We start from the raw sequence: 14,771 nt of genomic DNA on the forward strand, positions 1-14,771 counted from the left end.
TTCACATTTAGTTTTCATATTCATTTATTTATTTTTAATTAATTCATTAGTTTTATTTATTCTTAGACCCTTGATATCCTCAGAAGTTGTGTTGTGTGGTTTTTTCTTTTTTTTGTTTTGGTTTATCTTTACCGCTTGTCACTTGTTTTTTTCGTTTTTTTGTTTTTTTTTCCATATATATATTTTCATATATAATATAGTTCAACTTAATGCGCTTAAAATATTTCTCGTTTTGCGTTGAAATCATTACATATATGGTATATCATTATCATTATTGCAATAATTATCGTAGTTACTTTTATTTTATGTCATTTTAGTTTACTGTTCTGCTGTGGTAATATAATGCCATATATAATTGTTCATTTACCGATAGATACATATATGCATATGCCTAGGGGGTTCTAGGTGATGAATGGGGGTTATCGTTTATCGTTTGCATTGACAATGCGGCGGGGGATGGTAGAGGGGGTTTTTCACTCCCATCCCCCCGCCGACCCTTGAATTCTCCACTAAGCTTACTCAGACAAAAAAAAGTTGGGGTGTTTTCTGTTCGTTTCTCAATTAATTTGAATTTGCCCTACAATATTCCTTAGGTTTGCTTGGTTTGCCTCGGTTTATTTACTATTTGTGAATTACATAGTTCGATATACTACAGATTCATCTTCTCTGCTATTTTGTCTAATAAATATAATTTGTTCTTCTTGTTTTTTTGTTTTTTAATTGTTCTCCTCTGCCTTTATTTGTTTTTAATAAGTATTTCAACTTTTCTTGTTGCGTCGCTGCCTTTTGGTTGGTTTGTTTATATTATTTTGTTTATATGTTTATTAATCTCATAAATTCTTGTTGTTGCTAAATTTTGTTCTTTGCTTTGCTGTCAAGTGTATATGTACTTGCATCTGTATTTATGTCGGTGTATGTGGGAGGGTGTTTATCTGTATCTGTATGTGTGTGTGTTTGTATCTGTGTGAGCTGTGTTCTAGTTGTTGTTTAGCTTGTTTATTTTGTTTGTGGTGTGCAAAACGTTTAAATGTTAATTTATCTCAATTGTTTCCCTGTTTCTTTATTTGCTAAGTATTTCTCCTCTTTTTTCGCCCCTCAACTTCAACTTTAGCATTAGTTTAGTTTTAAGTTTAGGTTTAGTTGTATGTTACTCCTTCGGTTTAAGTTAAAGTTTGTGTAGCTCTAACATAAATATCCTAAAATACTTGGGTTTTTCAGTTATGTACACATAAATATTTCTTGCTGCGTCTGCTGTTCTTGTATTATATTTTACTTTTACTTTATTTTATTTCGGTTTCTCCGTTCTCAAGCCATTTCATAGTTTGCTCTAATCAATAATATTTATTTTAGTGTGCCATTTGTTTATCTTTTTTTGTTTGCTTTTGAAGCAATTTCATTTCGTTTTTTTTTGTTTGTTTTCATTTTGTTGCTTGTTTGCTTTTTATGCTTGCCAAATTCTAATAGGTAACTGACTCCTGCTCTTTTTCGAATTGTTTTGGTTTGCCAATCAACGAAACGGAAATGGAAACGAATCAAAAACCAGATGGGAGAAATTCGAGCGGAAAGTACAGTGGTACCCCGCACACGTACAACTAACATGTAGACTCCTATACATATTACATATATTTATTTATATTTATATATGCCATTTATCCGATAGTTTGTCTCATTTATTTTACATCTAGTTAGGCGCGACAACGATGGAGAAAAAAAAGCAAAAAAAAATTGCACACTTTCTGTGTGAGCTTGTATATTTTTTATATATATATTTATATATATGCTATATATATATATAAATATATATATAACTAGAGATTACGATGCACGGTGCCATATACGATATAACACTAGTTTACCTTGATTAGCCTTAGTATATATACACAGATACTCCGGAAAATATCGAGAGACTCCGAATTTCCATTCTTATGTTTTGATATAACGCTATCGCACGCACGCGACTCTCTCTCTTTCTCATGTACGGACAATAATTATTTATTGAGCGGTCACTCTTCTATTTACGGACATTTAGCAGTACAGCTTCACCGATACTAATCGCTCTTGGGCGGACAACACTCGCTCCCTTGAACGGACACTCATTCTGCACTAAGCTGCTTTCTACTTGGCCGGCTCCTCATGCTCCCTTTTTAAGCTTCTTAACCAATTGATCGATCGTTTTGGCCTCGTTTTGTGGTCTGTTTTATCGAGTTGTTAATTTTTATAAAATTTCGTTTTCTTGCTTGCTCGCAACTAATTCAGCAATCTTTTGTTTTCCTTTTCTACGTTTTTTTTTTGTTATTAGCAGTTATTTGCTTATTTTCTAGGAGGAAAGGAAACGATCAACACACACACACGCAATAATTCAACTATACCTATACATATAGTTGTGGCAATAAATTCGATAAGCACCAATTCATGGAAAACAAGTGAAATTCGAGCTGCAAAAAGTGGGGTTTTCATAAGCGAAGCAAAATTGGTCAACTAATTCGGTCAAATTCTACTTTAATTGGCATCTAATATCTTTCTGGATCCCTGGCAATCTCAATCAAATTGGACGGAAAGCTCAACGATCTCGATCTGGGTGTTCCAAAGCTGAAATCATATATCTATTTTGTGTTTGTGTTTGTTTTAATACTGTTTTTAAGCTTTATTTATTTCGATTCGTTTTATGGTTTTGAGTTTATTTGGGCCGCATTGAGCTGAGTTCGAGAAAAGCAGACTTACAAATAATAACAAAACATTTCATATTCCACATAATAATAGCATTAATATGTATAATTAAAATTACTTTGATATATAATTTTTAATATTTTTTTTTTCTCTTTTTGGATTGTGGATGTGTTTGCCCTTGCCTCGGCCGTATATGTATGTATGTATGAACAATAAAATTGAATAAATTAATTAATTAAGTAGGACAAAACTTAAACTTATTTATCAGGACATTACAGCTATAGGTTTCTTGCTATAAATATGTGTGTGTGTTCCCTATATTTAATATATATATTTTCATATTTTATTAAAAAAAAACATTTTTCCTAACAGCTACATTTTGTTTCTCGATCTCTATAATTAAGTTTCTTATTTTTCGCTTCTTTTCCATTTAATTTTCAAGCTGACACTGCGCAAAGCAAACGAGAGACAGCTTTCGCAAAGCAAAAATCTCCCACAACCCCAAAAACCGGTTGTCTAGTGTAGTGAGTCCGTCGGCGTGTCTATGTGTACATGTGTGTGTGTGTGTGCGAGTTTTGGTCTGGGCCTGTCCTTCAAAATGTCCACTTCCGTTTCCGTTTCCGTTCCCGCCACCACTCTCTCCATTTCCGCTTATGTACATTGGATGGTTGGTATCAAATGCAAGATCCAAGGGATCAGCTCCTGAAGGTCCGTCGGTCAGTCCCCGCGTTCAATTGGATTTGTTTAAAACTATGCCAGTCTCAAAAAGCTCGAGTACCACGAAAAAAAATTAGATACGCCCGTTCCCATGAATTTCCCGCCCCGCTAATTTTCTTCCTCCTCCTGCGCCCCTTATTGTGGTGAGTATGCATGTACATATGTTCTGTATGTATGGTACGCATTATGCTCGTATGACTACTACACTATGCTATCCATTATCGTTATATATATATATATATGTATACTATATATGATGTACATATATATATATATCTGTATATCTATAACTCGTCTATATTCGTGGCTGTATCTGTAATTCGTAATCTGTATCTGTACTGTAAATGTATCTGCGGCTTAGCTGACGTCACACACACACACATATATAAACGTACATGCAGCTACATGGGATTATGTTGGCATGTCGCTTTCTTAGTTTCCATACATTTTATTTCTTTACTTTTCATTACTTTTCTCTAGTGGCTAACAATAAAAAAAAATATTTTATGTATACGTGTATATATATATATATAATGTTCCTTGACATCAAAAAACTGGTTCGATAACATAGATTTATGTACTACATACATACATATATATATATGTTTATATATATATATATGTATAAATATAAATAATTGTGTCTCCTGTTCGTCGGTTTTCACTGCGCTCCTCGCGTTTTAGTGGCTGGGTTTCAGGGGTTTCCTCTGGAGCTAACAGTCGGCTTCGCGATGGAGCTCCTCCTCGTTCTCCTGGATAAGATCGGTGGATCTGCGGCGTCGACGTCGCGAATTAGGCACCCCCGCCGCACCGCCGGTGGCGCCCTTCTTCTTCACGAACTTGATGTTGTACGGATCCTCCGCCAGTTCCGGATATAAACTAACATCGTGGATGTACTCACCCTCGTAGTTGTTGGCGTAGCTCTGCTTTAGGATCTCATCGGTCTCCTGCTGGCTCCACTCGAGGGCGGTGGTCAGTCCGCTGCGGAGTGCCTCCTTTTCGCGGTGCCACGCCTTCCGCACCGCCGTCAGCTTGGCGTGGTGCATCAGTCGCTGCTGCTCCTTGGCCACGGTGGTGCCGTAGCGTAGATTGATGATGGCGTGTGCCCCGTGTATCTTAACGTCCAGATAGTTGCCCGTATTCGAGGACGAGCCACCACTGGCTGATGACGAGGAGGATGATGAGGAGCCGGCGCCGCCACTGGCAGCTCCCGCTGGCCCACTGCCCACAGTCGCCTCTCTTGTGATCTCATGGAACGTGGTGTTCACCTGACCCTGCAGACGCTTCAGCTGCTGGCGATCCTCGGTGGCCCGCCAGGCGTCCTCCTTCACGAAGAAGAACGAGTCCTGCTGGGCATTGTGAACCACAAAGGTGAAAGGCAACAGTTTGGAGCGATTGAATACGCTGGTGTAGACGTCCCGGTAGATGGCATTCGCCGCCGGTACACTGGACACAATGGCCTGGCCATCGGCGGTACGGGAGACGACAATGCCCTTGCCAAACGGTGGCTCCGTATCGGATCCGATCGTCTTGGGCGATGGGTCCATCACATCGCACTTGAGGGCGGAACGCGGTGGTGCCGACAGCTGCTCAAAGTCCGACATTCGGCGCACGTTTAGGTGTGCGAGGAATCCGCTCTCCACCGCCATGGTGGGAATGTTATCGAAGGGCCGTCGCAGATTTAGGGCCACCGGATTGGCCGGTGGTCTGCCCCAAAGTGCTGGCGGCTGCCACAGATCGCGGGCCAATTGCGGCACCAGATTGCCCACATTGTAGCCCAGGGTGCGCATCCAGGCGGCAAAGTCCTCCGGATAGTGACGTTCGTGACCCACATTGATGGGATCGTTGCCATTAAATCGGTACAGATGCAGGCGCGTTGGGGAGATGATCCTTTCGGCAACACGCTGCCAGTCCGGCGACATCCACTGGCCAATCAATGGATCATACACTCGACCATCGCCCATGTGCACCAGCGTGGTCACCTGGTCCAGAATGCCGCCACAGAAATCGATGGGCAGATACAGATACGGATTCGAGTCGTACACAATGTGACCGAATGGTGAACGCATAATTTCCCGAATGCCCTCGCCGTACTGGTTGAAGAGCATTAGTGGTGTGCCACTCTGATCTGTGGCCACATAGTACTTGTGCCGGTACACCTGTGCGTAGATCAGATGACCAACATCGTCGTAGGTCAGTGACATTAGCTTGCCATCCCGCGGCGAGTATATCTGGCTGACCTCGTACGGTCGCTGCTGGTTGGTGTAGAAGAACTGTGTGACATTGCCAAAGTTATCCTTTCGGGTCGTCAGCCGCTTCAGATGATCGTAGTAGTAGCGCACATCGAAGCGACCCCGCTTGGAGGCCCGGACGAGCAGGCCCTGGGTATTGTAGTGGAAGCGCTCTTCTCTGGCATTTTGGGCCACCAGACCTCTCGCATCGTACTTATACTGCCCCTCGCCGAACTTTACAATCCTGTCCTGCGCATTGTACTCCATCGGTATCGTGTTGCCTCTGTAGGTGAGCGACAGCAGGTTGCCATTGTCGTCGTAACGGAAGCCCCACGGCTCCTGGGCCTCCACGCCCACCAACTGCCCATCGCAGTCCCATGTGTAGTTCTTCACATTCGTATAGCTATTGACCGCCATGTTTCGCGTGTAGGTGCGCGTCTGCGAGATCCGGCCGTGCACTCCATACGAGAACTCCATGCGGAACACTTCCAGCCGATGGATGGCTAGGGCCATTCGCTGCGTCTGGAAGCGTCCGTCCACCGTCCGTGTGAAGCTAGCGGTACCGTCATGCAATTGGGTTTGATTCTGTGCCGGCTGCGAGAATCGGAACTGGCCAATGAGGCTGGGTCTGCCGGTGCGCGGATCGTAGGCAAACGCCTGCGTCGGCAGACTCTGACCACCGATCCTGCCCTGCAGTGCCACCACTCGCAGCTGGGAATCGTACTCGTAGCTAAACTTGGCATTGCTGAGACCCGTTTTGGCCACATAATCGATCCGCTCCTCGGCCAGCAAACCGGCGGCATACTCGAAGTCCCATCGGTACTCCAGTTCCCGTTCCGTGTGCGAAACGGTGCTCGGCATTCCGGTGGCCTCGTTGTACTGGAACTCACTCCTGCCATCGCCATGGACCACCTCCGTCAACTGGCCAGCGGCATTGTAGCGATAGACGATGCGGGCTCCATCGCCCGGTAGGATTGTCTGGAGCAGCGCTCCCGCATGGCTGTAGTGCTGCAGATAGGCCCTTGTGCTGCCCGGCGGCGTGTAGGTGCAGCGGATGAATCCAATCGAGGTCTGCATGCTGAAGCTGTGACGAGTACCGGAGGGCAGGACCACATGCCTCAAGCCGCCAGCATCGTCGTACTGCAGCACAAACTTTCGCTGGCTGGCCAAGCCGATCTCGGAGACCAGGTTCCAGTCGTTGTACACGAAGGACACGATGCCATCCTGCTGCGAGGTGATCTCCGAGAGCAAACCATGTCGGTCGTAGCTATACTTGAGCTCCGCCGGACCCCAGGCCCAGCCCTCGACGCGATTGAATCGATCGTAGGTGATGTTCACCGGATAGCCATTGGTGGGGTAATAGGATTTGGGCAGGCCAGACTGGTCGTAGGCCACTATCAGGATTGGGGTGCGTCGGGAATCGTAGAAGGTCTCGCGATTGGTGAACTGATCGAACTCCACGCCAATCACACGCGACTGGTTGACCCAGATCTCACGGTTGAGCGTCTGCTGTGGATTCCTGACATCCCCCACCAAACTATAGACGGAGTACATGGAGTTGGTCAGTCCCTCGCCCATGGTGACACTTTGGTGCGACCACATGGCCAGCATTTCCGCCTCCACGGGCAGCGCTGCCTCCAGAAGGGGGTGTCTGGCCACGGCAGAGGCCTCCACCACCACGCCATTGTCGCCATGGATCACCAGGGTGTTGTTCGCCTTCAATTCCGCATCCGCGTGGGCTTGTCCGCGCTTCAGGAAAGTGGATCGCACTCCGCCCAGAACCAGCAGCTCGTTGGCCTCGCCGGCGATCCGTTCCCTCGAGAAGAGGGACTCCACGGAGGCATGGACGTAGACAGTGAGACCCTGGCTATCGGCAAGCTGGGAGGTGATCCTCACGATCTCACCGCTGGGCAGTATCATTCCGGTCACCCGACCAAACTCGTCGTACTGATAGATGTACGTCTCACCGCCAGAGGAGCGGGAATTCAGCAGACCCGTGTTACTATCGTAGTCCAGTTCGATCTCCTGGCGACCCTTCTCGCTCAGCTTGGTCATGATGCCAATGCCATTGATCTGGATCTCCGATTTGTGATCCTGCGTGTTCTCAATCGAACTTACCACATTGCTGTAGTCGCGCAGGAACTGAATCTTATTGCCGGAAGCATCGGTCACCGTTGACAGGCGGCCGAAACTGGTGTTCTTCGAGTACAGGAAGCTGTAGCGCGTCTTTCCGGAGGTCAGATCTTTGGTGGCCACGTGCTGGCCATAGCGATTGAACACATAGATCTCACTGGACGGCGGGAAGGGAATGTGGAACTCGCCGTTCTCATCGTGCGACGGCAAATAGTGCTCCAAAGCCAAAACGTGCAGGGATCCTGAAAGGATAGGGGAAACACAAAATATATATATAATATACATTCACCATAATAATCGTATTGATAAAGTAGTTTAATTGGCAACTTTAAAACCTTTTCATATATTACGAATCAATTAGGAAGAACGAGTTCATTTTATTATGCGCGCCGAGTTAAAAGCACTTTCTGGAAGTTAAAGGCAGCTTTTTTTTTTACAAGCGTAGCTTATCAACTTTATTTACTACCTAATGGGTGGCTGGAAAAGCTCGAAAAACATCTGCTCAGCATTTGATTACCTTTTCGCTCGAATGCTGGGAAAAGTCGTAAAAAAAAAGTCGCACACTCGTTGTCCTTGCCAGATAATTGACTCATTTATTCATTCCCAGTTCCTTGGACAATTCCTTTTAACTGGTCATCAAATTTATTCGCACTTCCTTAACGGTCCATTCCCATTCCAATTCCCATTCCCATTCCAAACACGAGTTTCCTTGGTTTGTTGATCATTTGCTTAAGCTAAACGCCAAGTTCCTGCAGCTGTTTGTTTTAACTACTCTGCATTTTCCCTTCCTTAGTTTTTCCTGCATTTTACCACTCATCCACCCACCCTATCCATTGAATATTATCCAATAAACCCCCCCGTCCACCCTGTTTTTCCGTTTTTGAATCACTGCAAATGCACAAATACAAAATGGCATAGGTAAGTTCCGTCTGTAAGCGAGTGGTGAGTGTCTTAAGTATTTTTGTGCAATTTGCTACTACTACTAGTACTAGTCATCCTCCTGCTGCCACGCCCCTATTTTGTGCGCCCCCTGCAAAGCGTTTCATTTTAGTTAGTGTTGAAAATCGCTTTGGATTTGCATAAATTTGCTTGCCTTACGCCTCACAGCTCCCCGGTATCCTCCCCCTTTTATTTCAACACCTCTCAACAACACCCACTTTCCTACGGCTTTGCATTGCAAACAGACAACAAGAAAAGACGATGACAGCGTTTTGTATAAAAAACTAAGTGGAAAAGCGCAGGGTGGCGATGTCTTTGGAACACATTAACTTTACATCATTGCCCGCAACTGGATTCATCTCGAAATGCCATTCGTGTTGGTTTAGGGATACTTTCTATGGATTTTTAAAGCAAAACGGGTGACACAATCATCATTGCAGTTACTAAATAGAAATACTCATACTGCTGCGTAAACCACACACACATTCTCCACTGCTACCGGAAATGATTGCAAAGCAAGGACCTTTTCGAAATCCACCCCAACATAAACCTCCATTTCACGCAATTATTGCATGCAACAATTCACCGCTGATTGCGAATTATGTGCCAGTGTGTTGCTATTTGCACATATCACAATAAAAATATTAAATACATTGTGGCTTCTTCTTCTCGTTGCGGTGCGGGCAGTGTTGATTTGATTTGATTGCGTTACAGTTCATTTACCCGAGCCCGAACCCGAACCCAAACCCAAACCCAAATCCGCATTCGAATTCGAATGCGAGGACCCAAGAGCACAGCGGCAAGGAGGCAGGATCCTTCCCACCAAAAGACACATGACCGAGACCACCACCACCACCACCATCCCCACACCACCCACAGTTCCGTACCTAATACCCATCCAGCCCCATTGGTGACCTCCTGTAGTTGGACCGTAAGCCATTATGGTCTCATTTTAGAGGAGCTTTTTGGTTTCGGGTTCGGCGTGCTGTACAGTAAAAAATATTACGCCGAAATGCATCACTCCTTTAATTGGATTGATTTCAATTGGAAACTTTGCCTAAATGTGTATTGATTTCAAAGGGTAGCGTAAATATTCCTCAATTATTTCCATTCGAAGCGGTGTTTTCCACAGTGTAGTCCGTCTCTCGTTTTCCCAACTGAAGCTGGGGCATTGGCATTCGAATTGGCAAAGCGCCAGACCAGCGATTGAGCGAATTTCAATGCAATAAATGTGTGACGCTCAGCTGGAGGTTACCACCCACCGCCACCACCCGCTGAATATGTACGTGTGTGTGTGTGGGTGAATTGTAATGTAATGGTAATGACCCCATAAACTGAACAACTTGTTTGTGCCCAGTGCAAAGGGTTGTTGCCATTGTGTCGCCGAATGTTTGGTGTTGCTCCACCAGCCCCACAAGCTGCTCGCTCTTTAAACCATCCGTAGTGGGTTTGTTACACATACACAAGGATATCAGGGTGTCCTGCAATCGTCCTGAGCGTTAAACAGTCGCCATGACCAGCTGGCATGGCATATGTCCAAATCGCTGGCACAATTGAATTGGCTGGCACGACGCGAATTGAGGATGTATAATGTACAATTTATAGTTTATGCCATAAAAATGTCATAATATATGATATAAATAATCATCTAGAAAGGGACAGGCTTCGTTAGCTGAGGTGATTAGCTTTACAAATAGGGTTAATTATTTGGGCGAAGTTTGAAGTAGAACAAACGGATATCTTTAACTGTCTCCGTTTTTCTACTGTCCCCCCATCGATATTTCTTTATTTTTAGATCGCTTTTCCTTAATTTTTCTTTCGGTGGCAGGGCAATTAATGCAATCATTTTTCACATACTCGCCGGGGAAAAAGGCCACTTAAGCTTGCGAGCTGCTAATTAAGCTTATTTACGTTTTTCCGTGGCCTGCAGCTACATTTGTATGTGTCTTGTCTGCCCTTCACAGATGCGAAAACACCTACGTATATTCCTTTATATATATTTATCTAAATATGTGTTTGTGTGTGTCTGTATGTATTCCTAATTAATGATTTGAAGGGGCGGCGCGTTTTTTGGAAGGAAGGACGCGAAACGCGGAAAGTTTTGCCAATTCAATGCCGCGTAGGTAATAAGATTGATTTTCACTTTTTCGCTTTTCACACTCACACAGCAATCACTCACACGTGTGCACACACCAGCCCACACCACCCATACCACCACCAATGCCAGACTAAAACTTGATTAATTATGGCCATTGATTTGCTTTCCACGGCTTCGGCTACAACTCTTGCCCAGCCTTTTCATTAATTTCAGCGCCGAGTTACCGAGTTGATGATGATCCGCGTCCGTCGCGTCCGCCAGGAAGGAAATCCAAAAAGAGGAAACGACGCCACCCACAATGCTACCCAAACCGAAAATCCACCCTTTTGTCCATCGTTAGGGGAGTCGTCATCCACATCCACATCCACTCCACATCCGAAGCCCCCATCCCGTTGCTTTTGTGGAAATTTATTAATTACGTTTTGGGTCTTATCAAATTACGCTCTGCTAATGCACTCAAATTTATACCTTCCGTGCTTTTTTGAGCTTTTGCTTCCCCGGAGGACTCTCTATTTGTACACTGAGAAAATACCATTGAGGTTAAAGTTTAAGCAAAAAGAAAGTATGTCATTCAGCTGCCTTTCAAAGTTTTATGATTTTAATTTAAGGCAATTTTAAATATTTAATACTGTAGTATAGCTACATTCATAACTTGTGTATTCATTTTATTGAAAGTAATAGCATTTGAAAGACATAGAATTTTCCCCTGTGCGTCTTTTCCCCAATTTTCCTGCCTCTGCCTCAAAATTTATTGGCGGCCATTTTGTTTTGGGTTTTTCTTCAGTTACCTGAGAGAATGTGAGTGCGCTTGTGTGTGAGTGGGTGTGTGTGTGAGTGTGTGTTTGAGAGTGGGTCCTAATTTGTCGTCGTTCGAATGGTAACGGAAATTGGTTTCGCTCCTTTCCTCTTTGGCATGCCCTCCTTGGCCCCGCCCCCCTCTTCCCATTCCCTTTTGGCCATAATGGCCAATTACAACAATTGCTTGTTCCTACGCAGCTTGTTCATTGTTCAAGTTTTGTTGCCATTTCCGTCGCTGTTGTTGCTGTTGTTGCTGTCATTATTATTATTGTATTTGCTGTGGTTGTGTTTTGCAATATGTCGAAATTCAACTTCCGGTTTTCCCGCATTTTTCTGTTTATTTCCCTTTCTCTTTTTATGCGTTACACGATATACGATATACGCGATACACTCGATATACTCTGCCATCCAGTAGCAGTTATTTTCGTTCCCTTTGCCGCTTGTTAACACAATAACATGGCCAAAGAACGGCAGAAATAAGAAGTGCTAGTTGAAGAAAATTTGCCAAAAGGAAATGTTCCATTTTCCATGCCGCTGTGTTTGTGTTGGCGAGTCTGTGTGCAATACAAAAGCAAATTGCCTGGCCCACCCACTCATACACACACTCGAAAGCTACGCACACATGTGCGGGAAAATACAACGAAGGAAGATGACAAATTTGCTGTATCAGATGACAGTTGTTGGGCCCCTCTGTCAGGATACTGGAAAAGCAATATGTTTTGGGGGGAAACCTTGAAAAAAAAATCCCACAGAATACGGCTAAAAATGCATCGCAAGTAATGTGAACTTTGTACTGAAATGCCTGTTTTCCTACAGTCCCAAATCTCAAGATCTTCACTTTAGCTAAATATATGTATGAATATAATGTGTTTTGAATCGGTCCAAATGGAATATATGTATGTATATTGTGAGATATTCACAGATACTTCTTCTTATAAAATTTGTAGTAAATGAACGGAACTCACCTTGATCAGCCACATTGATGACTCCATCCTGCGCCACCGCGATGGCGGATATGGCCTGGAATCGAGCGTTGGAGGACAGCAGCGTCTCCGCATTGCTGAGCGTTCCGTCGTCGTTCAAAGTGGCCGCACCGCCGCCAATGCCCGCCGCCGTGGTTTTGGCGCCCAGGAGCACTGTGGTGGTGGTGGTGGGTCCGGTGGACATTAGACCGCCGCTGCCCACGATGCTGGCCAGAGTGCCGCTGCCGCCGTTGCTGCCGGTGCCGGAGTTCGATCCAGATCCGGTGGACACGGCGATGCCGCCCGCACAGATGCAGGCACCACCGTTTGCTCCACTTCCTCCGACGCTGCCGCCGTTGGAGCCACCCGCTGAGCCACCGGACGAGGTAGCCGACGAACCGTTGCCATTTCCGCTTCCGTTTCCGCCCGACGGGGTGGTGGGCGTGGTGCCGCCATTCGGACGCGTTGGATTGACGGTCGTCGAGTAGGCGCCGCCGGTGGCCCCGCCCACTCCCGAGTTGGCAGCGCTGCCATTGCTGCCGCCTCCAATCGCACAGTCGCACGTCTGAGATCTGTGGGGGAAAAGGGGGAAAATTCATGTTAGTTGTGCAGCGAAAATATGACAGCAAGTAGTTGATAGAAAATAGACTTTTCATGCATAGATATAAGTTGCATTTAGGTTCTATTAACCATAATGTCCTTCAACATAATCTATACAAAACAAACTGAATATGGGCCCATTCTTCTTAGCAAATTGAGCGACTAAAGGCTTTTCCTGGCCAACTTCCAGTGTGCTAGTGCTGCAGATATGGTTCATGTAGTACTACGAAGGGTTGAGAGCCATCAACTCACTCCTGCCTCATCCTCATTTTCCCTATCTCTGGGCGCACCCTTTTCTTCGGGTCTTCCTGCAGGATTTCCCCTGCTTTTCTGGCTGCTCGGGACGCATATTTATGATGACATTGTTTGTTCGATAAACAGTCTAAAGTAAAGCGAACTCCGGGTGCCGCTTATCACAGCCACGCCCACGCAACAGACACGGACACGGACCGCCCCCATTCCAGCTAGCCCATCGCCCTTAACCCTTGACAACCCGCTAGCTACCCCTCGGGCTCTTAACCCCTCCTTGGCTACCTCTCGAAAGATATGGCTCTGCACAAAAGACGCCGGGGGAAGAAGCGCAAAAACGCAAAAAAAAAAAAACGAGTGAAAAGTTGATTTATAGTTTCTGTCTGTGGCGCGACGGCCGCTAATTACTTTGCCACGTCTGCCGGCCACGCCCACTTCAATCGCCCGCCGCCCGTATCTACGCTTTAACCCCCTGACACCTGACGCCATTCACATGATCCCACAAAATTCAGTGGGAATAAAGTTGAGCAATATTATGCTTACAATGGCATTGCTATGTATTTGGATAGATATTATGTTAGAATACATATATTCTACATATCTGTTAAAGGAATTGTTTCTTCTTTTTTACCACAGCCATAAAAAGTTATATTCCGCTTGTTTTGTACTTTATGCTCAAATGAAACTGACCAACACTAAGGAGATTTTTAGCACACTATACAGTACTGCGCTGTAGTACTTTTGCGCTTGGCAACGTGGCATTATTCCGTTGGCGTCAGGAATTTAAGTTCATTGACTGCTGTTTCCGTTTCCGTTTTCTGCCCCGCTTTAATCAATGCACAAAATGCAAATGGCTTTAGTGCCTATGGAGCACGAACACATTTATAGAAGCACATGTATGCACACACGCACACATGCATATGTACATGTATGGTATGTTGTGTACTGGGGCAATGAAAAATCAGACAATGAAATTCCCCAATGTGAGAATTCCAATTAATTTCTGGTCACCGTTTTCGATGCCTTCAAAATGGGTTAATAAAGTCAAATAAAGTTAACATGACTCTGGATGCCTGTGGATGGCCAAAAGAGCAGAGAGAGAGATGGATATTTTTGCAAGCACCGGTACTATTGCATTTATATGGCATAGAAAGGGAGCCCAAGCAGGAGAGAGGGAGAGAGAGAGAGAGAGAGAGAGGGAGAGAGAGAGAGATGGGGATATAGTACACTAGGGGGTATTGCCTAGTTGGCCTGACATTTATGGCCGTTTTGGTGCATTGGCAATTTTGTGCTGCTATTGCTGAATTTTTATTATTTATGCCCCACTCTACGCTCGAATATCATTTCTCCTTTCCCCTGTCTCCTTCCCGCTCTCCA

General features: G+C 45.0%; 1 protein-coding gene across 6 annotated transcripts in view; it reads right to left on the reverse strand.

Annotated features, from left to right (window-relative positions):
- LOC6523966 (teneurin-a) overlaps positions 1 to 14,771 on the reverse strand; it is a 139,370-nt gene continuing 124,599 nt past the window's right edge. For all 6 annotated transcript variants that reach the window (XM_015189921.3, XM_015189919.3, XM_039376911.2 and 3 more), the window contains 2 exons: positions 12,549 to 13,117; positions 1 to 7,990 (listed from right to left, as the gene is read on the reverse strand). In XM_015189921.3, coding sequence (XP_015045407.1) covers positions 4,098 to 7,990; positions 12,549 to 13,117 — 4,462 coding nt within the window. In that variant the 3' untranslated portion in view covers positions 1 to 4,097. The remainder of the gene's footprint in view (positions 7,991 to 12,548; positions 13,118 to 14,771) is intronic.

The sequence above is a fragment of the Drosophila yakuba genome, chromosome X (assembly GCF_016746365.2).
Source record: "Drosophila yakuba strain Tai18E2 chromosome X, Prin_Dyak_Tai18E2_2.1, whole genome shotgun sequence".
NCBI lineage: Eukaryota > Metazoa > Arthropoda > Insecta > Diptera > Drosophilidae > Drosophila > Drosophila yakuba.